Below are 27,992 nucleotides of genomic sequence, written 5' to 3'. Positions count from 1 at the left end.
ACCAAATATTTAGTGAAATTGAAATCCAGTAAGAGGACATGATGTATCACTTCAGCAAATGCTCTGTTAATGATTAGATGAAACTGAGTAACAATGTGCAATAAGTACAACTAGGATTTGGAAAACTAGTGAAGAATTCAAAATCTCTTGAAGAAGAATATTGGGACATTTTTCACTCAGAAAGAATTAACAAATGTTCAGAATGTTTTATTAAATTTGGAAGTTAGATTGCTTGAAAACATTCTGTTTTCAGAGCTGTCTATATTTATGTTTTGAACCTAGGATTTATAAACAATTCATAAATTATAAATTAAAATATATAAATTATACATTCTTTATACCACTTATATATTATTTCCCTAAGTTCTGCAGATATGTGAAGATGAAAAAATTGCAATAACTGAAGACTTTGAAATACCATTAAGAGTGCTCCTGTTACCTGTTAGGCTTGTGCGTTTTTTTTTGTTTTGTTTTGCCATTTGTGTTTGGGTTGAATGAAGGAATTGTTCAGATAACAAAACAAATATTTCACCAAGTTAATTTCTACATATCCGCTGAATCTGAATGGTAGCAAGGATGGGCATTTCAAGAAGGGGGCTGGACCTGAATTGTTGATCAGATTACATAAAAGAATGCACTAGGAAATGCACTTTATTTTATCTCAGGATATTGGAACAGGCAATATTTGATACTGGAGCCATGACTGGATGTCCGTTTTGGAAGAACAAATACCAGTAAGTGCATTTCTCTTTTTTGTGAATAAGGTATATTTGGATAAACAAAAACAAATGAAATAGATATACGTAAATATAATAATAATTTTTAAAAAGCAGCTGTTTTTTTGGAAGCCTGTTTTTATTTCCTATTTTGCAGTACATTTAATTGACAGAAACAGAATCAGTCTTGTCTTGTTACAAATTCAAATAACCAGCATAGTGATATGGTCCGTTATAACGTTCTCTTCTGTTGGCAGTCCTTAGCTCGGTTATCATTTGTTTATTCATAGATTTAATTTTACTAAACTGGCTTTGGGAGATGGAGCAGATGACAAATCGCAGGAAGGATTAAACAAGGCTAGCAAAGGTGGTCTTATCTATGGCGAATATCTACATGTAAGTATGAGATAGTGGTACCGTTTAAAAAAAAATGACTAATTTGCAACTGAATATTTCGGCACTTTCTGTAGCTCTTTAAGTATGTTTTATGATTGTGAAACTCTTGATGATTGTAATGAATCTTCAAAAGACTCATATTTTAGATACGGATCCTTAAACGGTCTCAGTAACCCCAATAGGCAAATAACCATTTGTACCCCCACTTCTCCCCACCCCAAAGTGGGTGGTTAGGAGTCCTACTTTATGAGGGGCAGTTTTCCATTTGAAGACTTGCTTCAAATTCTATTGTTCACAACATTTTAAAAAGTCACGAATAATCCATCTTTGTAACCTGGCTGCCTCTGTAAAAGGAATTTTTTCAGGCAATGTTATCTTTGTCCACAGGACACCTGAATGTCTGTAGGCAATTGGGGGAAGCTCCTTTCTTGTCCCTATGCAGTTTATTCGCTCATGGAAATTGAGCCACCAACCTCAGTGGTGCACAGGACCAGTGTCTTACCACATGAGCCACCACGGCCCCCCTCCAGCAGAGTTTCCCTGCCAGACAAAAATCAATAGTAAAACAATTATTGACAAAGCTCTACCAGTAGAAATGCAGCTTGAACCAACATGTTCTTATCCAGATCCATAATCCCTTATCTGACTTTTAGGCTGAGAGTCATTTTTATTGGCTGTTGGGTTCCCCACTCCCCCATGAAATTATTCTTGTCCTGTTGCTGCTGCAGCAGCTGTAGTTTTCATCAGAAAATCAGGTTTGTTTGATGTCTAATTACATTAACACGGGGATGGGGCGGCTGCAATAATTTTGCCAAGTTAAACATTAGGGCCAACTCAAAAATCTATGGTACCCCTAGGCCACATGGACTATGGCACCATCTCTTTCCAATGTGAACATTTTGCATTTTAAAAATGATTCAGAGAAAGGAAAGCATTGGTGGTTCCCAAACTTTGGTGTCCTACTCATCCTTACTTTAATTTAAGAACAGCCCTATTAGATAATATCTTTAAAGACATGGTATGTATGGGCACGACTTTAAAGCTATTGTTTTCAAAATATAAAAGACTAAAGATTGAAGTGTGAATTTTTAATGAAGATATATTCATTATGTAATACAGAATTAAATGACATTATCTGCAGAATTATTGAACGAGCAATCTTCTTTCTTTTAAGCTGGATAAAATATTGAATGCACAGGAACTTCAGAGTGAAAATAAGGGAAACAAAATTCATGATGAACATCTGTTTATTGTGACCCATCAAGGTAAATCCTGAATAATCCAGTTCATCTTATTATCTGGTGATTACAAGTACAGGCTTACTTTTTAATAAAATGATTTTGCTCTATATATTATTTTAGTACCCTATAAGTAAACGCAGTAAAACAGTAAGTAAAACAACTAACAGAACTCCTAGCTGAAAAGGCTGATTGAATTGTTTGAAGTGTCTTCAAATTTGGAACTATCCCTAGATTTCTTTTCTTTTTTAAAAAAAAAATACAACACTTTATTAATTAAATTATTAAAAACATTGGATGTGGTTTAATTGTCCCCACAATCCTGGTTGTCACACATATTATGGCATAAGATACACACTTAAATACATTATACAGCTGTACAATTCTATGGTATTTCCCAGTTTTAGTCATTCATGTTGCCATCCCTATTCTTTTTTGATGTTAGATCCTTCCTTTTTTCCCCACCATTGATAAAATTTATCCCATATTTTATAGTATTCTATCTCGTCCTTATCTTTCATTTCCCAAATTAATGTGTCTATCCCAGCACATGGCCATTTCTTAGCCCCTAGATTTCTTAAAACCCCAAAAGCTAAGATGTGTATTGGCAATCTTTCTAACTAATGCCAAAACTGCTAACTTTGCAGAATGTAGAACATCTATGCAATACATAAGAAAAACGCAAATAAACTGAAGTTCATTAATTAATTACTATGATTAATTCAGTTATAATTCAGGTATTTATTGTGCTTATTATACTACTTTGTGATTTTAAAGCATGTACATAGACACAAATTGTGTTGTATTTATGTTCTATACATGCTTTCGGGTTTCGTTTAGTTTCATCCATCAATTTCCCTGGGTAGGTTTACACTCGAACATAGTTTTGTTTTGCTAACTTTTTAAAAGTGATGGTATTTTTAATGTAGCAAAACCCACTATACAGTTGTGCTCATAAGTTTACATATCTTGGCTGAATTTTTGATTTCTTGGCCATTTTTAAGAGAATATGAATGATAACACAATGATGACTTTTCTTTCACTGATGCTTAGTGGTTGGCTGAAGCCATTTATTATCAATCAACTGTGTTTACTCTTTTTAAATCATAATGACAACAGAAACTACCCAAATGACCCTGATCAAAAGTTTATATACCCTGGTGATTTTGGCCTGATAACATGCACCCACGTTGGCACAAAGGGGTTTGAATGGCGATTAAAGGTAACCATCCTCACCTGTGATCTGTTTGCTTGTAATTAGTGTGTGTGTATAAAAGGTCAATGAGATCCTGGACTCCTGACAGATCCTTGCATCTTTCATCCAGTGCTGCACTGACGTTTCCGGCTTCTGAGTCATGGGGAAAGCAAAAGAATTGTCAAAGGATCTGTGGGAAAAGGTAGTTGATTTGTATAAAACAGGAAAGGGATATAAAAAAGATATTGAAGGAATTGAGAATGCCAGGCAGCCGTGGTTCAAACGCTAATCAAGAAGTGGAAAATGAGGGACTCTGTTGAAACCAAACCACGGTCAGGTAGACCAACTAAAATTTCAGCCACAGCTGCCAGGAAAATTGTGCGGGATGCAAAGAAAAGCCCACAATAACTTACAGGACTCTTTGAAAACATGTGATGTGGCTGTTTCAAGATGCACAATAAGAAGGCACTCGAAGAAAGAGGGCCTGCATGGTCGAGTCGCCAGAAGAAAGCCATTACTACGCAAATGCCACAAAGCATCCCGCTTATAATACGCCAAACAGCACAGAGACAAGCCTCAAACCTTCTGCCACAAAGTCATTTGGAGTGATGAGACCAAAATGGAGCTTTTTGGCCACAACCATAAACGCTGCATTTGGAGAGGAGTCAACAAGGCCTATGATGAAAAGTACACCATTCCTACTATGAAACACGGAGGTGGATCGCTGATGTTTGGGAATGCAGGAAATTTGGTCAGAATTGATGGCAAGATGAATGCAGCATGCTATCAAAAAATACTGGAGGAAAATTTCCAATCATCAGCCCAGAAGCTGCACATGGAACGTACTTGGACATTCCAATATGACCATGATCCTAAACACAAAGCCAAACTGACCTGTCATTGGGTACAACAGAATAAAGGGAAGGTTCTGGAGTGGCCATCTCAGTCTCCTGACCTCAATATCGTTGAGCCACCCTGGGGAGATCTCAAATGTGCAGTTCATGCAAGACAGCCCAAGAATTTACAGGAACTGGAGGATTTTTGACAGGAAGAATGTGGCAGCTATACCATCTGAGAAGATAAAGAGCCTCATCCACACATACCACAAAAGACTTCAAGCTGTCATTGATGTTAAAGGGGGCAATAGACCATATTAAACTTTTGATCAGGGTCATTTGGGTAGTTCCTGTTGTCATTATGATTTAAAAAGAATAAACACAGTTGATCGACAATAAATGGCTTCAGCCAGCCACTAACCATGAACGAAAGAAAAGTTTTTGTGTTATCATTCATATTTTCTGAAAAACAGCCAATAAATCATAAATTCTGCCAGGGTATGTAAACTTATGACCACAACTGTATGTATTTTGCATTAAGGTATCATGTTGCAAAGTCTGTCCTTTTTACATTTGTGTTGTGATGTCACCTACACATACAATTTTCATTGTGAATCACAAGAGATACTGCAAATTTTTGATGAAAACATTGGTGCTGATGATCCTGCCTTAAAATTATCAATGTTGTTCGGAATAGAAATGTTACTTGCAGAATCTGTAAACTCTAAAAGAAAACCACGGGGAATTTCTTTTACAATTGCAAGAGTCAAACGTTGTACTGGAAAGCCTAGGATTCAAATTGTTAGTCACCTACAAAACCATCAGAATAATCTTTGGCCCAATCCTATCTCTTCAATTAATCTATTTCACTGAGCCATTGAAGAGTAAAAGAAGGGTAAGGGGAAACACTGTCCTCACTGATTTGGCAGAATAGTGATGTAAAGGTAACTATTGATCCATTTGCTATTAATGTTTATTATTAATAAAGAATATCTGTGAGACCACCCTAGACATTAAATTGTCTCCAGATTTTGGAGACTGAAGAAGCATCTGGCCAAAATTATACAGTCATAAAATGCATCATTTGACTAGTAACAGCAATCATACAAATCAGTTATTTATATACAAAGTGGAAGCATTTTGAATTATCCGTCTGTTCTCAGCCTTCTTGTTCTAAAATATTTTTTTAATAAGGGCACTGGAAACTTTCACAAACTTTGAATGATAGGTACGTTATATAACTAGGGGCAAATGTCTGAGCTATATGCTTCTCGTAGAGACAAACTTTTCATAATTTACCTAAATAGAAATATTATCTATATAGGGGTTTGCAATTCAAATTATGGATGGTGATTGCAGAAAGCAAATCTGCTGGAGAGCTGATAATTGCAAGTTTATGTACTGTTTAAATATTCAGGTTTGATCATTATGTTGTTTTCTCTGAACCAAATCATGCTGTGCTTGGTCTGCTCTTTATCATTATTGCAAACGTACCAGAATCTGGGACTATTTTCTGCACTGTGAGATTACAACTAGCAATTTCTATTGATTTGACATTGTAGATTCTACATCTAAATGCCACTTCAGGGACAAATGGGATTGCGTTTCTTTATAACATACTACTTTACTATCAAGTTTTTGCACACATACACTTTTGAATCTCTATTCATTCACTTTTATTTATTGCTTGACAACTGAACTAAAGTTCCTTTCAACTTTAGCTTATGAATTATGGTTCAAGCAGATCCTGTGGGAATTGGATTCTGTTCGCGTGATATTTCAGAATGGCCATGTAAGTAGAATAGAACTGTTTTATTTCAACTTCTCTTTGGGTTATAAAATACAATTTGAAATTCAGCTTATGAAATGTTGATATTCTGAACATCTACAACAGTGTCAAAGTTGATTTCATTGAGGGCCAGATCGGCACTGTGATTGTCCGTTGTGGGCCAGAGGGTAGGAGGGCCATGACCGGAGTGGTAATGGCTGACCACCCCAGTTGCAGCATCCGGGGATTTACTTTGATGGTGGCGGGGCTTAGCGGATGGTCAATCTCTGTTTGTGGCATAGTGGAGAAGATGGAAGGCCATCCCCTCACCAGACCAGACCAGCCTGGTGGCAAAACGGGGATTGACCGGTCCCCAAACCCCGCCATTGTCAAAGTAAATCCCAGGCCCTGTGTTGCAATGTACAGATGAAAAACACAGATCTGGGAGAGAGAGAGAGGGAGAGATGCAGAGTGAGAGAAAGGGAGAGAGAGAGAGAGAGAGAGAGAGTGGGGGAGAGATATCCAATCCAAAGTGTGTGTGTGTGAGAGAGAAAGAGAGACAAGGACAGATCCATCCAATTCAATCTTGGAGATTTATATACCAGGCCTGGCGGCTGTGTGCGCTCTCTCCCTTCCTCCCTCTCCCTCTCTCTCTCACACACATACACACAGGTTTGATCAGATTGTTCTCTCATTCTCTCACCCTACTCCATGGTGGCCAGCACTGCTTCACCCTCCAGCCCCTCCTCCCACTTTGTCTTCATTCTTCATCACATCTTCTCCTTGCTCACCGCTGTAACAGAGCAGGAGGGTGAGCGGTGCAGAAGTGCAGCAGCTACAAAGTGAGGCGGGGGGAGTGGATGAAGGGGGGGGGGAGATGAAATGAGGCAGTGGGGGAGGTGGAAGACAAAGTGAGGTGGTGGTGGGGTGGAAGATGAAGCAAGGCAAACAGTTCAGACCTTCCCACTTTTCATGAAAAAAAAGATCTTGCAAAGTTGGAAGGTCTGGACTATTTTTTTTTACCGTAGTCGCAGACTACTTTTGTTGCCCTGCTCACGGTAGTGGCGAGCTGGGCCTGTCACACATGCACCCACCCCGTCCTGTCCCCACCCACACAAGCCCATCAGAATGGCCAAAGTGATGTGGGCTGGCCCCTTACAGTTTCCGGTATGGCCACGCCGGCCGGATCTGACTTCATCGTGGGCCAGATCCAGCCACGGGCCTCGAGTTTTACACCCCTGATCTACAATAATCACCATTTTTGGGATGCCAGTTAAGACAAAATCCGTAAAACGTATGACTGAAGAGTACAATTAAAATTCTTCAGGCTGCAATCCTATACACTGCTACCTGAAAGAAAATTTTATTGTTTGGAGGGAAATCCAATATATTCTGGCAGAGAAAGAAGGACATCACCTCATCAAGCAACAGGAGATGAAAATATGGAAATATCAAAATTGTGGCTGTGAGGGACCAATAGATAGTGGATGAGGCAAAACAAGCCTAGATTAAACCCTGGTTAAGATGGGCAATTTGTAAATGTTATCAAATAACTGTTATAATTAGAGCAGTCTATTATGGGTTATGATTTTATTGTTATTGTTGTGCTTTATTAGCCAAATCATAATATTTTTATATATACATTCAAACTTAAGGTGCGAGACGAAAGGAACATGCTGAAGGTGGTTACTCGAATGCAGAGAATTGCAATAATCCTTAAATTGCTTGTGGAACAATTTTCCGTCCTAGAAACAATGACAGCTCTGGACTTCTTCGATTTTAGGTACGAACATTTCAGGTCTTTGATTCATTGATATGTGCAATTGCCAAGGTCTTAAAATGAATTTATAGGAAAATAAAATACTGATAAAAGAAAAAATATTTGTAGCTCGGGATAAAAATGAGGAGTTGCTGGTGCTCTCTGAACCTGGTTGTTTTTTTTTGCAGACATTTCATTATCCAAATGAGGTAACATCAGCAATACTATAAGAGTAGAGTTTGCTCTCTATTTATATTATAGTGACTTATCCTGTTAGTATTGGTGGGAGTGGTCTTGGAGGTTATTTGTTTGGACTGTCTACTGTTAGCTTATTTGGCAGTTCCTTGATTAGGGTATTGAATACTTCTTGATTGTTAATCTTGGAGTTTATCTCTACTCATCTGGATGTTGATTAGCAATTAACTTGACAGGGCAGGATAAGGAATTGCAGGCTTGAGAGGTCAACAAAACACACACAGTTGGGAAGACGCCAGGAACCCAGATAAGCCTCGACAATAACAGATAACTCACGATTTGTTTTCAAAAACTTTGCTGTGCATAGCTTCCCTTTTTTAAACACTGGGTTCCCAGCTGCAGTTAATGAAGGGAATCAGGCAGGGGTGGGATTCAAATTTTTTAACAACCGGTTCTGTGGACCCAGCTTAGTTGGTGGGCGTGGCTTAGGTGATCATGTTATTGGTTGGGCATGGCCAACTCAATATCACTCACATCGAGCCACGCATCTCCTCCCCTGGCCTCTCATGATTGTGGGGATGCTGCGACAATCATAAGTGTGAAAAATGGTCATAAGTCACTTTTTTCAGTGCCATTGTAACTTTGAGTGGTCACTCCACACAAGCAAAGTACCAGCAAAGGAGGGGGAAAAAAAACTCCAAAGAAGTTCCAGAGACAGGAAGTCTCGTCCTGCCAAGAATGTAATAAGGGTTAATGGAGAGGCAGTTTCTGTAAGCAACCCCAGAATGTTTCCTTCCTGCCTTCCTTAAAGGATTAGACCAGTAATTTCTTCTAACAACCGGTTCTCCGAACTGCTTAGGGGCATGACACCCACCAACCTTAACAGGGCAACCAGTAGCATATTAAAATGAGAACAAACTCTACTCCCTGCTAGAACTGATGATGTTCCCTAGTTTGGGTAATGAATCATCTGCAAGGAAACAACCAAGCTCAGAGACCACCAAGGACCCCCTCACAAAATACTCTATCAGGATTTGTAGTGATGATAACGGTAATGTATGAGCATTTCACAGAATTGAGGAATAGAAGTTTTTATCCTGATAGGATTAGAAATCTAGAAATACGAAAAAGGAACAATTACAAAGGAGAGAACAATGACCACAGGGGAAACCAGTAAAGAAGAAGGCAGGCAAGTTCAAGCCACATATAGTTAGGCTTAACTGCAGGTTTAACAGGCAAGTCTGTGGTGAACAAATAGAGGCAACATTAATGGGTAGCATCTAAGGTACACATTACCATATTTTTAAATTAGCCAAATTTTACAAGATCACCCATTCACATGAGATTTTAATTGAAATTTCACCAATCTACTAACCTAAGGTTTTAGAAATTTTTAAAAAATGGTAGGGTTGGGGGTTTTTTTGGGACAAGGACATCTTTTCTATTGTACAGTATTGTTCAAAACCTTTTGAAGACAAGTCGTTCCACTGGTTAATTGTTCTTACTGTTAGGAAATTTCTGTTTTGATTCTAGGTTGCTTCCCTCATTAATTAGTTCATGTTTATGTCTGTGTGGTCTCCCTGAACTGGTCAACCTGAAGTGATCAACCTAGTCTAAAGTACATCCTGCTACTTAAGAATTAGGGTAGAAACTTCACGTGAGATGTGAATGACTTTTTAAAAGCCCTTTAGGAGAAATATAAATGCAGTGTTTCTGTCCTGATTCAGATGTTTTGGATGGCATTCTGGATGAATTAAAACAAAAATTAAGTAGTGAGTTTCAACTTAATTCCAGTTTGTATAAACACATACTGTAACTGGGCATATATATTTAGACCTAAGCCTTACAATGTTTGAGTCACTTTTGATTAAACATATAAAGTGTCAAGGGACTGGGAGGAAGGCACCGACACTGACCTGATTAAAATCAACGAGACAAGTTATCCAGGATTAACATAAATCTAATTTATTTCCAAGGATATGGTTCTATGCCTAAAATTGAGATTCTGTCCAGAGTGATTGCTTGAGCAAAGATTGATGATTCAATAACTTCACAATTGCTTGATGTAATAGAATAACACCACAAAATCAAATGTGCTTTTTTTATGCAGAATAATAAATCACAGCTCTTTCTCCTATTTTTAAAGAGATTATCTAAGTCCAGCTTCAGGATTCCAGAGTTTACAGTTTCGATTATTGGAAAATAAGATTGGCGTCCCTCAAAATCTGAGAGTTCCATATAACAGAAGGCACTACCGGGATAACTTCAAGGGAAAGGAATCTGAATTATTGCTTAAATCGGAACAAGAGCCAACACTACTGCAGCTAGTCAAAGTATGATTTTTCTCATTTACTATTTAACTGGTCACACAGAGTTGTGATCATCAAAAGGGCTCATCCAGTCTTGGGCTTTGAGGTGATTACAGCTTTTTCTTTTAAAAAATCAGCTCAGTTGAATTAAAATATAAGGAATTAAAAACTGGGTGGGTGTTCTGGTGGGATAAGGGAAAGAAGGATGCTACTCCTATTATTCTCTTGTCTGTTGATGCTTTGCTATGGCTAGTCACTAAGCACCAGCTTGCTAATTCACACATTGCAACTGGTGCAATCAATTGATATTTATTTTCTTGTGTTTTATAAGGCATGGCTAGAAAGAACACCAGGACTTGAACCAGAAGGATTTAATTTCTGGGGGAAATTTGAAGCAAATGTACTTAATGGATTAGAACAAGAATACGCAATAGTACAGGTACATATTCCAATTAATCATGTTGTCCTTAGATAAATAAAGTAGCTTTCATTTGTAGCAAAATCTCCTGGTTGTAGTTCTAATAAGAGAGCATATACGTATGAATTGTACCTCCATACATCTGTGAATTTTCATATGGATTGGTTTAAGCTTTCTGTTGCATTTATTTATGCCTGCACATACATGGGCTGTGATTGCTTTTGCTGAAATAATGAAAGCAGAATTGCAGTGAAGCTTTGGCCTTTTGGATATGCATGCAATGTTGCAATAAGTACACTGCTCAAAAAAAATAAAGGGAACACAAAAATAAGACATCCTAGATCTGAATGAATGAAATAATCTCATTAAATACTTTGTTCATTACATAGTTGAATGTGCTGACAACAAAATCACACAAAAAGTATAAATGGCAATCAAATTTAACAACCCATGGAGGTCTGGATTTGGCGTTACACTCAAAATTAAAGTGGAAAAAACCACTACAGGCTGATCCAACTTTGATGTAATGTCCTTAAAACAAGTCAAAATGAGGCTCAGTAGTGTGTGTGGCCTCCACGTGCCTGTATGACCTCTCTACAACGCCTGGGCATGGTCCTGATGAGGTGGCAGATGGTCTCCTGAGGGATCTCCTCCCACATCTGGACTAAAGCATCCCCCAACTCCTGGACAGTCTGTGGTGCAACGTGGCGTTGGTGGATGGAGCGAGACATGATGTCCCAGATGTGCTCAATTGGATTCAGGTCTGGGGAACAGGTGGGCCATCAATGCCTTCGTCTTGCAGGAACTGCTGACACACTCCAGCCACATGAGGTCTAGCATTGTCTTGCATTAGGAGGAACCCAGGGCCAGCCGCACCAGCATATGGTCTCACAAGGGGTCTGAGGATCTCATCTCAGGACCTAATGGCAGTCAGGCTACCTCTGGCACATGGAGGGCTGTGTGGCCCCCTAAAGAAATGCCACTCCACACCATTACTGACCCACTCCCAAACCGGTCATGCTGGAGGATGTTGCAGGCAGCAGAACATTCTCCATGGCGTCTCCAGACCCTGTCATGTCTGTCACATGTGCTCAGTGTGACACTGCTTTCATCTGTGAAGAGCACAGGGCGCCAATGGTGAATTTGCCAATCTTGGTGTTCTCTGGCAAATGCCAAACGTCCTGCATGGTGTTGGGCTGGAAGCACAACTCCCACCTGTGGACGTCAGGCCTCATACCACCCTCATGGAGTCTGTTTCTGACCGTTTGAGCAGCCACATGCACATTTGCGGCCCACTGGAGGTCATTTTGCAGGGCTCTGGCAGTGCTCCTCCTGTCCCTCCTTGCACAAAGGCAGAGGTCCTGATGCTGGGTTGTTGCCCTCCTATGGACTCCTCCACGTCTCCTGATGTACTGCCCTGTCCCCTGGTAGCACCTCCATGCTCTGGACACTACGCTGACAGACACAGCAAACCTTCTTGCCACAGCTCGCATTGATGTGCCATCTTGGATGAGCTGCACTACCCGAGCCACTTGTGTGGGTTGTAGACTCCGTCCCATGCTACCACTAGAGTGAAAGCACCACCAGCATTCAAAAGTGACCAACCATCAGCCAGAAAGCATAAGAACTGAGAAGTGGTCTGTGGTCACCACCTGCAGAACCACTCCTTTATTGGGGATGTCTTGCTAACTGCCTCTGCTTTCCACCTGTTGTCTATTCCATTTGCACAGCAGCATGTGAAATAGATTGTCAATCAGTGTTACTACCTAAGTGGACAGCTTGATTTCACAGAAGTGTGATTGACTTGGAGTTACATTGTGTTGTTTAAGTGTTCCCTTTATTTTTTTTGAGCAGTGTATATAAGAGGCATAAGTCTTGCATCATGATTGCACAATCCTGGCACCACTGTTATCATTTTGCTTTCCTTAACCATCCTGCAGATGCTACTGGTAGGGGAGAACCTTTAACTCATAGCAACACTGCATGAATGTCTTCCCAAACAGTTCAGTTCTCAAATGTTGGTGTGCTGAGGATGACTTATTTTAACAAGTTCAGATACTGAACCAGATAATCTGACAAAATTTAAAGTTCTTATTTGGACATTTAAACAGATAAAATATTCAAAATAAATTAATTCAAGAATGATTATATAGTTACAAGCAAACAGTTTTTAAGGGTATATAAGAGAATGTGTTATTAATAAATGTGATTATCTTCATGTTATAATATAAACTGGTTGTTCATTTCTGTGACCAAGTTTGCTTTAGGATGACAGATGTGTATAGTAGTCAATAACTTCCATCCATATCTAGGATATTCCATGCTTTTCCTAGCTGGTCCCTTCTAGATATGTTGAAAGCTACAGTCTTGGCAAAAGGTCCATGTTAGAGAAAGTTCATGATCTATCAGTTGATCTATAAGCAGAGGCATCCAAGTCTGCAATAGTTTCCTTCTAGTGCTGACATTTTTGTGTTTTATTTTAATCACACATGTACACAAGAGGAACTGTGATTGTCAAGCGTTAAACAGAAGACTTGTGGAAAAAAGCTCTGGGTATATGAAATGCAAAGGAAAAATATTCCCCATAAATGCAAGCATGGCTAAGTAAAATGTTTTTCTTTAAAAAAAGAATAATTGTCTTTGAAAGGCTAAAGAAGACTCTGAGGAAAAAGAAGATCAAATGGCAGAACTTCAGAAGCAAAAAGAAGTACTTATGTCATTATTTGATGAAAAACTCCACGAACATCTTTTTAGTAAAGGTAAGCACAGTAAAAGTAAACACACAGGTAGTCCTCAACTTACAACAATACATTTAGTGACCATTCAAAGGCACTGAATAAAGACTCATACTTTCGGCAGTTGCAGTGTCCTGGGGTCACATGATCCCCTTTTGTGATCTTCTGACAAGTCAACGGGGAAATTGGATTCACTTCTCCGTATTATTATAACAACTGCAGCAATTCGTGCAACAACTGTGGCCATGAACAGTGGTAAAATGGGGCAAAACTCACTTTACAGCTGTTTTGTTTAGCAAGAGAAATTTGGGGGTTCAGTTGGGATTGCAAGTTGAATTGGATTTTCAGTTCTTGATAGACAACACAAAGCCACCTGCATGAGAATTTCCGTATTATTTTCCACGTTTTAATTTTTTGCAGGTGACAGAAGATTGTCCTATAAAGCAATGAAAGGGGCGTTAATGATATACTTCTACAGGTACGCAAAAGGTGTGGTTGCCTCTGTAAATGGCTTTCCTAGCGTTATTTCTTTACTGAAACATTTCGTTTTTTGTTTTAACATCCTTCACAAGCAGGATTAGGATTATGGAGAATAAGAACATGAGTTCTTGCATACCAACCATTTGTTTAACAACCATTTGAAGTTACAACATTGGGAAAAAAAATAACTGTATGGTTCATTTACGACTATTTTGCAAGCTTTGCTGCCTCCCTTTGTCAACTTGCAACTAATAGATACTGTACTCTCCCTGATTTGTGGTTTTTAATCCCCTTGCAGAGCAGAGCAGATATCTTGCATAGGAAGAGAGAGAGAGAGAGTAAGTGGTTTGCTGTTCTACACATCACAAACAGTCTGGGAGCTGTGGGCATGTGTAAACAACTTACAGCATTCTCTAGAAATCTCTTTCTCTCCAAGTGATTTCTATAGGCAATCTCGCCTTTCAGTGCACTCCGATTCCATCTTATCTAAAGCTATTAGTCAAATCTTTTGCAAACGGATATCCACCCCACATGAAAAGCATAAGAAAACAAATGGGGAAAAGCTGCACTAAATATTTATTTTGACCCCAAGCTTCATTTATGCCTGTTTGTTGATTTCCAAAGAATATAAACAGGAATAGCAAATTTTGAGAAGCAAATTTGAAGTCTATTTTCTGTTTTCTTCTGGTTATTTTTAGCTATTAAACTGTAGCAAGTCTCAAATTGCTTCAGTAATTATGTTTATTCACTTGGATTTTCTTTTCTCTTTTTTTGCTTCAACACAAACTGATAAATTCAACCAACCTTCCATTATTTAAGAGAGGAACCTCGCTTCCAAGTTCCTTTTCAGCTTCTTACTTCTCTTATGGATATTGATGTTCTAATGACTAAATGGAGATGTAAGTTTTCTTTTGAGCATTCCTTTGATGCAAATAACATTATTTTCATTTGACATTGCCATTATAGTCAACATGAAAGGTTGACAGTCTAGGATTTTGTAGCAGATTGAATATTTATTCCATCCTGGAGTCCCTAGATTGCAAAAAGTTACAGGAGATGAGTACAGCTGGCTTATAACTTCAGGCATCTAATGATTTAAGTCAGATCTCCAAACTTGGCAATTTTAAGACTTGTGGACTTCAACTCCCAAAATTCCTCAGCCAGCTTGCTGAGGAATTCTGGGAGTTGAAGTCCACAAGTCTTAAAGTTTCCAAGGTTGTGGACCACTGGTTTAAGTGATGGATAAATTTGAAATACTCAGATATGGGTTCTGCCACGAAGTTGTGCACATTTAGCAGATCATTTTATTTTAACCTTACTTCTGCTCATCTGGAATGGGGGATGATATCACAAAACTATCTTTTAAGTTTTTTTTAAAAAATGCAGCAAAATATTGTATGTGATAATATATTGTGTAATAAATATATTCCAAGGTTCTGATCTTATACTTATTTTGGTAAATCTAGGCTATATTAAATCCTGCTTATTGAACTTTTATAAGGATCCACTTTGAAATAAAATAGGCATGTCTCCATTTAACTATAAATAAAGTAGAATATACTAATATAAAATGTAAGTTTGTGGAACTGATGAAACAATTCTCATTTAGAACAGTTAAATAATCTTTTTATATCTAAAAATGGAAAATGAACTAAGTGAGTTTCTATACACTTAGATAACCATGTGTGCATGGTGCACAGAATGATTGGGAGCAAGGCTGGGACTGGAGGCTCATCAGGCTACCAGTATTTACGCTCAACTGTAAGGTAAGTTTAGGAAACCAACCTCAGTTTTTGTTATTATTTATGAATGGCAACACACATACCATATTCACATAAAAATGGATAAGAACGCGAAGCAAGAATTAGAAAGCTCATAACATGGTAGCTGGTTTTTTTTCCTGAATTCACCATTCCCAACTCATTAGAACTGGATGCTAGTACATCAAAACAGTAAAAACCTTGGATAGCTTCTGCTTGCCATTATCTATAAAATACGATGGAATTCCATTTTCATCAATGTTTTTCTTTTTCTTTTTCAGTGACAGATATAAAGTATTTGTTGATTTATTCAATCTTTCAACTTACTTGGTGCCAAGAAGTTGGATCCCAAAACTGAATCCAACACTTCATAAATTCCTTTACACGGCAGAATGTTGTGACAGTTCATACTTCAGCAGCGATGATTCAGAATAACAGCTTTCAAAAGGCCTGGAAGTTGTGGAGTCGACACATACATCCAGAGGCACTGGTTTAAAATAACTTAAACATGCAGACTAATAATTTATATATATATAAATATATGTATTTATGCACAATATACAGTAACATAGATTTTAATATATAACTATTTCAAGTAAGTAATTATAAAATAAAATATAGAGATAGCCAGATCAATTTTAAGTTTTACTTTTATTAGTTTTACCTGACTTATTAGGCTGAACCAAGATGTTTGATTGCTGCAGTAAGTTTGTAATAAAGATTTAATTTTAGATTTATTACATTTGTAATTATACCTTCAAATTTCCTTATGAAAGCTTGCTCCTGAAAACAATATAAAAATGTTGGGATGGAGAAAGGAAAAAATTGCACTGTATATTAAAAAAAACTGAAGAAACCAGATATTTATATAGAATTGGCAACATATGCTAGAGTGGATTGAAGGAACATGTTATGCACATGTTGGAAAATGGTAAAAGTTTTTAATAAATGGTTCTTTTTTGAAAGAACCTTTATTTTTTTAAATAAGGAGAACTAATGTTATCAGAAGAAACAGAACATTTGAAAGGCTACGAGATACTTAAGAATTGTGAGATATACATTAAAATGATAGATCAAAAGACATGGATCAGGAATGAATGGGTGCTTAGTGAACTGAATACAAAATATGTGACCTGTTTTTTAAAAAGTTTAAATAGTTTTTATCAGATAGAGAGAATGAATGAAGATTGAATTGCAAAACAAATGGATTAAGGAAGAATGACTGAGTCAAAAAAGGTTGAGGATAGAAAAAAAAGATTGGTTGGGGATAGTTGATAAGAGCCTCAAAAACAAAGCATTTTAAACAAGGAAAAGCAGTAGATGAAGGAGAATATGGCCATAACCAAAGAAAATTAATTACAAGATAGAAAGGTATATTGAAAGGTTTCATGTAAATTAGATTTAGTTGTGCATCATTTTTGTTTATTATGACTGGAATAGCATATCTTGCTTTTCTACATTATTTCAAAAAGATATAATGTTAATAGGTGAGAGCATATAAAATCGTATTGGTTGATGGAATTGACTTGCCTTCCTTTCGGATGAATTAGCAATTATGATATATGTGCATGCATTTCTTTCCCAGTTGTTACTCAACCAAAGTAGAAAACCCTAGTGGGGGCAATTTTTGAAGTTCAAATGCAAAGAAAATAAGGTTTTTAAATGTTTATATTTATTATTAAAAATATCAGATGATACTGACATGAATATACAAAAAGAGTTTCATATGACCTTTTGAGACATTTAATTAAAATTTATTAAACTATTAGAAATATTTCAACTGTGACCAACTGTGACCAATTGCAAACACTTCAAAATTCTATCTGTATATGTATAAAAGGCTTCCAACCCTACTATTATCCAAATTAGCAATTCCAATTATTGCAGGATTCTATTCAATTTGAATCAAATTCATACATGGAGAAGCAAAAACTACACAGTAATACGCTTTTATTCCAGTAGAATATAAAAGATTACAAAACACGGTGGAAATAAGTTTCAGTTTTAGCAGAGTATCAAAGAAAATAGTTTCTAAAAAATATGTTTTTGAAGTTGGTTCATACATTCTGCAGCATAGCCAATATATTAATAGCATTTAGATGTATATACCGCTTCATAGTGCTTTACAGCTGTCAGGATCAAATCTGTGGCAGTGGACTATAATACTGTATTCTAACCACTGTGCCACCATAGCTCTAATATGCTAGTAGATCAAACAATAATTTAAATAATTGGAAATAGTATAGACTGTGCAATCAAGCAAGTAGTTTTGAGGAGCTGGCTGGAAGATCGTTCCCAGATCCAAGGACTGGTACAATCTGAACACTGGCAACATTCTTCATTATAAACTAGGATCTTCAATATTTGCCACAAATCCTTCATACAGATACAGCAGAAACTAAATCAGCAATACCTAGAGAGCAAGAAATCAAGTTACCATTTAATCTTTAGAGAAATCTATTATTTCTTTTACATTTGAGATTTTGATTTTTCTCTTATTCTTAGCCTAAGTAGTTAATAGAATAACAATCGAACATCCATGAAACTTAACACAAAACATAACCATCTATATCAAACTAAAGACAATAAAGACACCTTCAAAGAACCAATGCAACCATTAAAATGATCTAATAAAATAATCTAATGCAGCCATTAACCATCAACATGAAGTCATTGTACGTACAAGGGGTCTTACTTGATAGTTATAGCAGCGCTCTGACAGCTCTAGGCCTCCAGAGCAGTTAATCCGTTATCATTTTCTCCAAGGCCACCACAGTTGTGCTAATCTCATGTCTAAGACCATGCCATAGTAGTATAGCCATAATATAACTTTATCCCGGCTTTTGTCTTAATTATAGAAATAAGGGATCATTAAGAGCTTTTGCTATGACCTCTCTTCAGCCCCGCCCCTTGATTACACATCCAGATTTTTCACTAGTTTTAAGTATCCAGACATTTCAGGGGAAAAATAAGTGAAGGTATACTAATAATAAGGCCAATGTGTAAATAAAGAGGGCTTACAATTGATTGCCTGCCATTTTGTCTCAATTTATGACATAATGTTTAAGAAGCTGAATTTATAGCTATACTAATTAAGGGTCTAAGCTATATTTAGGAAGGCATGATTTTCACTGTCAGATATTGCACAAGTTAGTTTTCCAGTGTACAAGATACTACCTGAAAATTCAAACCGTCTGTTACGGTAGATGTTGTACAGGAAATCATTCGCATCTAAATCCAAGACAAATCAAAACTTACCACAAATATTAGAGCCCATTTTAACATGAGCATAGCCATTTATTCCCCATGTATGTCCCCAGGAGTTCCGTACAATCCAATAGGGAATCCTACCTGTAAAATGATAAAGTAATTTCCCTTTAAAAATAAAGTAGGAAATCTGGTTTCTTAGGAAGTCAAATTGCCGTCATGTCAGTTCAGAAAAGCACTTGCAACCATTATAAAACATTGTGCCAACCTCCCTGGTTACATGACCTCATTTCGGGGGCTTGACAACCATTACATACCCTGTTTCTCCAACAATACGGCCTCCCCCAAGAGGAAGTCCCAGCATGTTTTATAGGCATGAAATGAAATTAAGCCCCTGCCCCCCAAATTAAGGCCTATATTAAAACATGAAAAATGGGGGGGGGGGGAAATGGGTGGGGCTTGCCGTTAGGAAGTACTTTTGTGGCACACCCGGATATGGTGCTGCCTGCGTTGACCCCGATACGAAGTGCCCCACCAAGGCCGAGGTCAACATCCAAGCCGTCGCCGCCCGCCCGCCCGAAGATGCAAGGGGGGGGGAATTAAGTCACCCCCCAAAAGACGGCCTAGCCATTTTTTCGGGGTTCAAAAAAAAAAAAAAAGACCCGGCCTTATTATATGAGAAACACGGTATTTACAACTGGTTGCCAAATGCCCTGAAATCGTGTGATTGCCATTTGCAATTTTCTCTGCTGGCTTTCCCAGAAAGTCAATGGGGAAGCCTGAAAGGAAGCTTGCAACTGGAGAGAACATCAGATTTAAGGTCTATTTCTTTAGCTGGTAAAGTGATTTCCCCTCCCAGGCAGGAAGTGGGAATCCTCCTGCATGCTAGAGAAACAAACCACAAATCGCTACTAAACCTAAGCATTTGGAGCCTTTCGGAATGCTGGCGTTTGCTAGCATTTTTCTTTTCTCTGGACTTTCTGGACCTTCCAGAAGGGAGGGGAAAATGCTAGCAAACACCAGCATTTTGAAAGGTTTACAAGGCTGGTTCACTAACATTTTCACCAGTTATAAGGTCTGTTTCTCCCCCAGTCCTGCAGGAATGGACCTCAAATCTGACCAAAGCAATCATTCTCCTGGGAGCAGGGAGAAGGCACAGCCTTTGGCACTTAATGATCACAATTGGGTCATTAAGTGGGCCAAGCTAGTGTCATTATGCAAAGCAGTCACTTAACAACCACTTTGCTGAAGACTGCTATTTTGGGCCCAATTGCAAGTGGATGTCTGGCTTTAAGAATAAATGCAGTATAGGTGTCTGTATCCAAGTATAATTATAAAAACTGGAACAATGGAATGAAACTGAGAAATTAAACTTATAATTTCAGACATAATAATAGCCATGTGTTATAGGGACTGTACATATGTATATTGATACAGTCAAGGAACATATGTAAGGCCTCCTCATACATAAATAGCAAATGTGGAACTGTTTTGCATTGATGTAAATAACAAAATAAACAAATGAAAGTTTACCTGTTCTATCAAAACCTGTTACAACCACAGCATGATTCTGTTCCCCACTAGAACAATGATATTGTATGATACCACCAAGATAATCTTGCCAGCTAAGTGCATCTACAACTACGGACAAAGGACCCCATTTAATGAGCATCTTCATCATTTCATCTTCATGTTTGCTGCAAGACACAGTAATAATGATATATAGTTAGAATGCAATACTCAAAGCACCGCTCTGCAATAAAACAGGTTAATCTGTATCAAGAAGCTGACCATTCATTCATTCCCATGTCTGTTCAGAAACTGGAGTAACTTGTGCCAATGAAATTATATTAGGACGTATTTACTACCACTGCCCCAATAATTAAATAAAAACTTCATTCAAATGAAGCAAAGAATATGGAAAATATATAACCGGCTCCCTAAATTTAATTCAAATGCAATCAAGCCTCAATGCCAGGGACAGCGGGTGTCCATTAAAAGCAAATATTTGTTAAATGAAAATTTAACTTGGCTGGACTGATTCATTAACTGGACTTTTCCATTATTTGTTGATGAAGTCAAAAGTCAGAAGTTGTTTACCGTAGGGCTACCCAACCTGCAGTCCACAGACCGGCACCAGTCCATGGCAGGCCAGAAACTGGGCCGCACAAACAAGCAAAGCTTCACCCGCAGGATACAGGCAGTACATGAAACCATGACCCCTCTGGTCTCTCCAAAGACCCACTCCCTAGTACCCCAAAGATTGGGGGCTACTGATTTATTGCATCCAAAGTCTGCTGAATTGGGTGGGAGAGGAACAAGGGGCACTTTGTAAATACATATTTAATAGAGTTTAGTTCCCAATTCCAAGCCCATCTATCTGGTTTTTACCTGTAAGTTGAATCGTTTGTTGAAAAGATGCATGCAATAGATTGTTCTATATTAGGCTGTTCTATGTTTATCCAGCAGCTGCAACTACATTTTCATATACAAGTAGTCCTTGACTTACAACCACAATTGAACCCGAAATTTCTGTTAAGTGAGACAGTTGATAAGTGAGTTTTGCCCCCATTTTATGAGCTTTCCCTGCCACAGCTGTTAAGTGAATCACTGAAGTTAGTAACACGGTTGTTAAATGAACCTGGTTTCCCCGTTGACTTTGTCAGAAGGTAGCAAAGAGTGATTATATGACCGAAAACAACCAGGCCACTTGCCAACCATCTGAATTTTGATCAAGTGATCATGGAGATGGTGCAATGGTCGTAAATGTGAAAAATGGTGAAGAGTCATCTCTGTTGTAACTGTGAATGGTTACTAAACAAACTGTTGTAAGTTGAAGACTACCTATAGTTACAAAAAAGAGGAAGTGAATGTTTAGATGTGCTTTTTCTGCTGTTCTTGGGGAGTATCTTTCCTTGCCTGAAAAGAACCGCTTGTTAATACATGTATCTAGAACTATTTAGTCTCTGAAGAGAAATTTATTTGATATACATATATATCATTTTTATTTGATATATATTTCTCACACAATTAGGAAATGTACCAAAGCCTGTTATTTTATGCATTACAATATTCCAAATAACTCTTAGTGCTTGCATTATTCTTTTTTTAAAAAACTGTCAAATGTATATTAGCTGTAGAATAAAGGCAATGCTTTTTAAATACGTTTATCAATTTTTGTTACAATAGGCAAAATTTTTCAAAGCTGTAATGACATTAGTTACTAAAATGGTCAGTTTTTAGTAGTATTTTAATGAACTCTTTCACTTAACATTTTAAATATTTTAAATATATACTGGTTTGAACAAGCAAAAGAAAATGAATAGCTTTCATGTATGTATTAGTATTAGTGAATATTCCTTAATTATTTATACACATTTATGAATAAATATTGGTGTTCAACTATTTGCAAATATTTGCGATTTTCTTTTTTATTCAGGTTGTTCTGGTGAGTTATATAAACCCAAACAGCTTTGTTGTTTTCAGTATCACTATTTATTCTAGCCACATGGGAAAAGAGTCTGTATTTTATTTATTTATTTATTTATTTATTTTGATTGGTCAATTGCAAACACTGCAAACAGTACCTACTCCTTTTTATGGACAAATAGCTGATAACCCGGCGTTGCCCAGGTATTCATTTATCCCAATCCTGTATTAGACAGGAAAAGGAATGAGTTATATCTATAGTGTCAAATCAAAGCTCTCTCTCTCTCCTATAGTGTAGTCAGGCCTCATGGTGTTGTACTGTCTCTGAAGCTCTAGATGTAGCAGTTCTCTCACACAGCCTCGCAAGTCTTCTATTCCTCTTCTCAAGAGTTTTTTTTGGTCTATGCTAGTGTTCTGTAGCCTTTAATTGCACTTGGCCAATCGCCGGACGTTTCCTTGGAGGCAATTTGGGCCTGGCCCTGACCCCAACCACTGTGGTGAGAATTAGAGACCTAACTGCTCTGGCCAACAGCCTTGGAAAAATTCTACAGGGAACAGCCTTTGCGGTGATTAGCTGCTTTAGCGGGCACTTGCCCTCTTTGCTTGAAGCTCCCTTGTTTTGTATAAGGACCAATCCCTCTTCCCAAAGGGAGCCCCCTTGTGGAGTACTGTGAACCATGGTAACTCCACTGTGCTGTACAGTAGAAGCCATTTTAAGACACACACCCTGAGGGGTGTTAGGGGTGCCTTACCCCTACAGTACACACAGAGCCATTTTTTTTAAGAAGAGAGATATAGATAGATTGGGTTAATGTATAACACGTATCTGTCTCTTCAGAGATTGACCTGATTTGAAAAAAGATGGCCTTTACCACATATTTTAGAAGCCATTCTGCTTTATCCTACATTAAAAGCAGAAAAGTATTGTTTTTTTGCCACAAGTATGATGGATAAATTTATTGTGACTGGAGACTCAAGAAATTTATTTAAAATTCTAAAAAGGAAGAGAGGGACAGAATCCAACCTACTACTAAATTTATTGAGAACTATGAAGTAGGTTTCTATCATTTCAAGAATATTTCTTAAGTTTTTACTTAACATACACACACACACACACTTAAAATACACACACAGAGAGGTAGTCCTTGTCTTATGATCACAACTGAACCCAGAATTTCAGCCGTAAGTTGTTGCTGTAGGCTAAGCAGGTCACATTACCTGACTTGATTTTATGACCATTTTTACAGCAGTCATAGGGTGAAACACTATAGTCATTAAACAAACCACAAAGTTATTGAATTTATTTTTTAAATGTATAAGCTACCCCTCTCGACATCCAAAGTGGATCCAACATTTTCATGAGTGTTTTTTGCCATTTTCTAAAACGGCAAAGAAGTTGCAAATCATGATCACATCACTGTGAGAAACTGCAATTAATCATGAATATGAGCTGGCGACCAAGCGCCGTTGTGATGTGACTGCAGCGGGGTGGTCATAACTTCAAAGACAGGTCATAACTGCTTTCCTGAAGTCTGTCCTAACTTCAACTGCTTGTTAAGCAACTGATCATTAGACAAGGACTATCTGTATTTATGTTGCTCAATATACCAATTCCCTACTGCTATAGAACCAATTTTTGAACATGACTCCAACTCTCCCGCATCACACAGATCAAACGAAACTGTAACATATGGAAGGCCAATAGTTCTATATCTTAAGCCAGTCAAAAAAACCGTAAACATATTAATTATTACCTTAGGTCATATGCAACATAATCTGTTATTGAGATTCCAAAATCAGAACGTCTGAAGTAATGGCACAATCCTGTATGAGCTTTAAACAGATACTTTGACTCTCTCACCAGTTTCACATGTGTCTTCAGGGGAAAAAAAATCAATGATTCATAATTAAATATCAATACATTTATGCTTTTCAAAGTTATCTTTCATAGGTTCTATGCAAGAGAGTCAAGATAATATTGCAGTCCAACTAGCATGAAATTCCTTTTTTCTTATATTGCATACTATGAAGAGAAAGAGACCAGGATTCTAGAACTGTTCTCAATTCGTATTTGTAGACGGTTTTGTGGAAAATACTTGAAGAACTTATGTAATGCCTGAGGCACATGGTCAATATAGCCACTTCAAGCCAATCCACTAGCTTGAAAAATCAATGTAGCAGTGGAAGGTAATTTTTGCATTAGTATGACATTGAGTTCAACTAAAGCTTTTAAAAAAAAATAATTATAAGATTTGTCTTCTCTCCACAAACCCTGTTCACTTATCAATAAAGATTTTAAATAAATACCTCATTTAGCCAACTCAGTGCACTAATAGTTGAACCACCATTGCAACCATAATTATTATATGAACAGTCAATGACTTGCTGCACACTGAGTTCTTCCAGAGTATTTCCTTTAATTGCATAAGCAGATTCTATTCCACTAACAATACTGAAAGCCCAGCAGGCACCACACTGAAAACAAAAGAAAAAATCCCATGGGTGTTATTATTCTTTGAATAAGTGTTTAATAAAGCATGTTTACTATGAATATTATGTTATCCCACTGCACTTTCTAAGCACTTTCAGACTGTTGGAATATAATAATAATAATAAAAAAACCCTACTCTCTAGTCAGGCATAGCGTTTACTCAAGTCACTTTGAGCCAATCACGATCACTCAACTTTCTTAGGTCACAGGTTTGTGGTAAAAATTAAATGAGAATGACAGAAAAAAAAAACTCTGTACACTGCTCTTAGCTCCCAAGTAATAAATATAAATTAAATAAAAGTTGCATCATGCAAATCTAAGATATAATGCATTATGACACTAACATGAAAAGTAGGGGAAGGAAAATCCAACTGGTTCAAGCTGGGAGAAAGCACTAGAGACAAAATGGAGGCTGGAGGCTGATTAAAAAAAGAGGGTTTGTTTGTTTATTGGGGAACAGAACCACGTTTGTAGCTCCGGTGCAGCTGTTCATGTGGAGTTGAGAAAGGGGGTTAATACCTTCTCTTGGGTTTTGCACTTGAGCTTCCTGTTCCTGTGCAGGAAACATGTATTCCTATGGGGCCATGTAGGGGTTACTTAGGGATCATAGCTGGTTTTATAGGTGAAGTACAAAACCTAGGTGTTTGTCCAGCTAAGTTTGGTTGAAGTTTCTGAGGTGGTGCAATGAAAGGCCTTGTGTTATTATGAATAGAGCTATCTATCTCTTTATCTCTTAAGGGCTGACATCTGCCGTGGGCTATTAAGAAAGGTGGGGGCTGCTTTCTCCCTCTAAAAAAACATGTTTCTCAATGTCTCATCCAGGAAAATATAATATTCTGCCTTTTCAATATTCCCCCAAATATTCTTCTAGGAGAGTTGGTGGGTGCTAACTTTCTACAAAAGAAGGCAGAAATGTCTTTCCTTATTTATTATAGCTCCTCTAATTACAGTGTAAGGCTGCCATAGAATTAAAATATATCCAAAACTATAACACTGAGATTAAATAAACAAGAAATAAGACAGTTTACCTCTCTTTGATTTTTCACTTCTGTAACAACATTCTTGTCCCTCCAATCAAACTTTGCTGGCAAGGGTGACCCTGTTCCTTGTAATGCGACTTGAGGAACATAACTGGGAACTTTAGAAGATCTACTTTGTAGGTAAATAGCTTTAATAAAAAAAACAGTTTATTTATTTTGACTTTATAACAACTACAATCAGCACAGATATCTTGTTTTGAAAGCAAACACTTATACGTTTTAATTTAATGCCAATCAGATCATTTTAGTGATCCAACATATATGGAATAGTGGTCAATGCACTCTGTCTTTTTGAAACTTATTAAGGATAATATCAAATCCTCGGAATACTTTCATTCAGAATAAAGTGGTACCACTGGCAAATAGTACACTTGGTAATACGTTATGTACCTTTAAATTCTTCAGAAGATAAATGAGAAAACTGATTTATTCCATACAAAGCAGTAATATTGTCCCCGAATGATAATGAATTCCAATGCTTAATTCTTTTAATACTTTCCTGGGAAAATAAGTAGATCATTATATAATTATAGCCAAACAATTTTCAAAGAGCTACACTAAAGCCATTCAAACACACCTTTGGTTTCTGCCAACTGTAGACTTCTGAAGCGAACAGGGATTTTCAGCACTTGTGAAAATGCTTGACTTTTCACTACTCTTTTGAGAACATACTATGCGTTTCAAAACAGGCTACTTTCTTTCTTTTTTTATTTGTCAAGCGATTATAAGGTAACAGGTATAAAGTAGAAACATAGTTATGAATACACGACATGGATACATATCAGAAAAAAATCAAATCAAATCTTACTTACTTGCTACTCTCCTGCATCGTTTTTCCAATCTTTTTTTTTTAATTGATTTTACAAAAATGAAAAATTGGAAGAAAAAAAAAACCCATGCAGGAGAGGTTTTGCTGTGAGCCGCTGGGAGAGTTTCTCGTTCATACAGACTTCTATTGAAGGAGAAAGGAGAAACGATTCGCTTTCCCGGATTAATTCTCATTTTAATATCAACTACCGCCCTTCCTTCCTTCCTAATCCCCGTTAGGAAATTTGCAAAAACTCTTTGGAAACGGGCTCCTTGGTTTTTGCAGTCCTCTATTTAAAAAAATAATAATAATAATAAAAGATCTTCAAAAAAAGGAGGAAGTCGGCCGTCCCCCGGAGTTTCAAGAGCAACATTTGCAAGAGGGCGAAGTCGTAGGGCCGAGTATAATACAGCAGAGCTCTCCAAGCTTGGCCCCTTTAAGACTGGTGGACTTCAACTCCCAGAATTCTCCAGCCAGCATAGCTGGCTGGAGAATTCTGGGAGTTGAAGTCCACCAGTCTTAAAGGGGCCAAGCTTGGAGAGTTCTGTAATACAGCATAAATCGGACGGAAAAAAAAAATACCAAGCAGAGGAAGCCGAAAAGCGGGGCCTGTGCAACGAAAAAAAGGGGTGGCGGCGGGTCAGGAAGGTTTCCCCGCGACGGGGTGGGGTGAGGGGGGAAAGAAAGGAGGCTTAGGGTCCCTTGGGTACCTACCCGCAAGGCGCTTGCTTTCTTCCAGCCGCCGCCCCTGGGATCGCGGAAGGGGAGGGAGAGGTTCGCCCGCGGGGATGGGGAGCCGGAGCCCCCCCCAAGGAAGGGGATCATTAAAAGGGCGCACGGCCACAGGATCATGAGGGCGCGTAAAAGGATTTCCCTTTCGTTTGGCTGGCGCCGCCTCTTCCCGCTTAAAAATAGGGCGAAGGATTTTTTTTGGGGGGGGTGGGGGTCTTGTCCGGTTTGGTTGGTACCCCCCCTCCTCCTTTGTAATGAAATTTGTGGCTTGAATATTTGCAAAAAAAGTACAAAGATGCCACAAGGTCAACGAACGAAGAAAAGGGACCCTTGCATCCTATACACACAAATGTAAACAAAGCCTTTTAAACCTTGACCAAGGATTGATCATCATCTCTTTTTTTTCCCTTTCAAGTGTGCTTAATTATGTATACACTTTGACTTATTATCTTGTAAACAATTGACAAATAAATACCCGTA

The 27,992-nt window shown here is 37.8% G+C and overlaps 2 protein-coding genes across 2 annotated transcripts; one reads left to right on the top strand and one right to left on the bottom strand.

Moving 5' to 3' along the window:
* Positions 1-431: 431 nt before the first annotated feature.
* Positions 432-17,112, top strand: TDO2 (tryptophan 2,3-dioxygenase). The gene is made up of 13 exons (XM_026699978.2): positions 432-450; positions 666-734; positions 1,007-1,112; positions 2,287-2,377; positions 6,103-6,173; positions 7,805-7,932; positions 10,250-10,436; positions 10,744-10,851; positions 13,478-13,589; positions 13,986-14,043; positions 14,865-14,944; positions 15,721-15,811; positions 16,087-17,112. The coding sequence occupies exons 2-13, from the start codon at positions 700-702 to the stop codon at positions 16,238-16,240; spliced, it is 1,221 nt and encodes a 406-aa protein (XP_026555763.1). The 5' UTR covers positions 432-450; positions 666-699; the 3' UTR covers positions 16,241-17,112.
* Positions 17,113-17,455: 343 nt separating this feature from the next.
* On the bottom strand, positions 17,456-27,685 carry CTSO (cathepsin O). The gene is made up of 8 exons (XM_087936700.1): positions 27,495-27,685; positions 26,363-26,471; positions 25,961-26,100; positions 24,749-24,916; positions 24,196-24,317; positions 20,546-20,709; positions 19,064-19,156; positions 17,456-18,218 (listed from the first exon to the last, which is right to left on the bottom strand). The coding sequence occupies exons 1-8, from the start codon at positions 27,630-27,632 to the stop codon at positions 18,184-18,186; spliced, it is 969 nt and encodes a 322-aa protein (XP_087792826.1). The 5' UTR covers positions 27,633-27,685; the 3' UTR covers positions 17,456-18,183.
* Between the last annotated feature and the right edge of the window lie 307 nt (positions 27,686-27,992).

The sequence above is a fragment of the Pseudonaja textilis genome, chromosome 6, assembly GCF_049901715.1.
Source record: "Pseudonaja textilis isolate UNSWEBS1 chromosome 6, rPseTex1.2, whole genome shotgun sequence".
Lineage (NCBI taxonomy): Eukaryota > Metazoa > Chordata > Lepidosauria > Squamata > Elapidae > Pseudonaja > Pseudonaja textilis.
The sequence above is the reverse complement of the archived record's forward strand: the minus strand, read 5'-3'. Positions and strand labels throughout refer to the sequence as shown.

Bases quoted from the DNA above. Each gene is read 5' to 3' on its own strand.
- TDO2 (XM_026699978.2), top strand. From the start codon at position 700: ATGACTGGATGTCCGTTTTGGAAGAACAAATACCA. The intron at 10,437-10,743 runs GTATGATTTTTC...GTGTTTTATAAG, and splicing joins CACTACTGCAGCTAGTCAAA to GCATGGCTAGAAAGAACACC. The intron at 14,044-14,864 runs GTACGCAAAAGG...CCATTATTTAAG, and splicing joins TTAATGATATACTTCTACAG to AGAGGAACCTCGCTTCCAAG.
- CTSO (XM_087936700.1), bottom strand. From the start codon at position 27,632: ATGATCCTGTGGCCGTGCGCCCTTTTAATGATCCCCTTCCTTGGGGGG. The intron at 24,917-25,960 runs GTAAACTGTCTT...TTTTGTTTTCAG, and splicing joins AAGTGAAAAATCAAAGAGAG to TGTGGTGCCTGCTGGGCTTT. The intron at 20,710-24,195 runs GTAATAATTAAT...TGTGTCTTGCAG, and splicing joins TATGTTGCATATGACCTAAG to CAAACATGAAGATGAAATGA.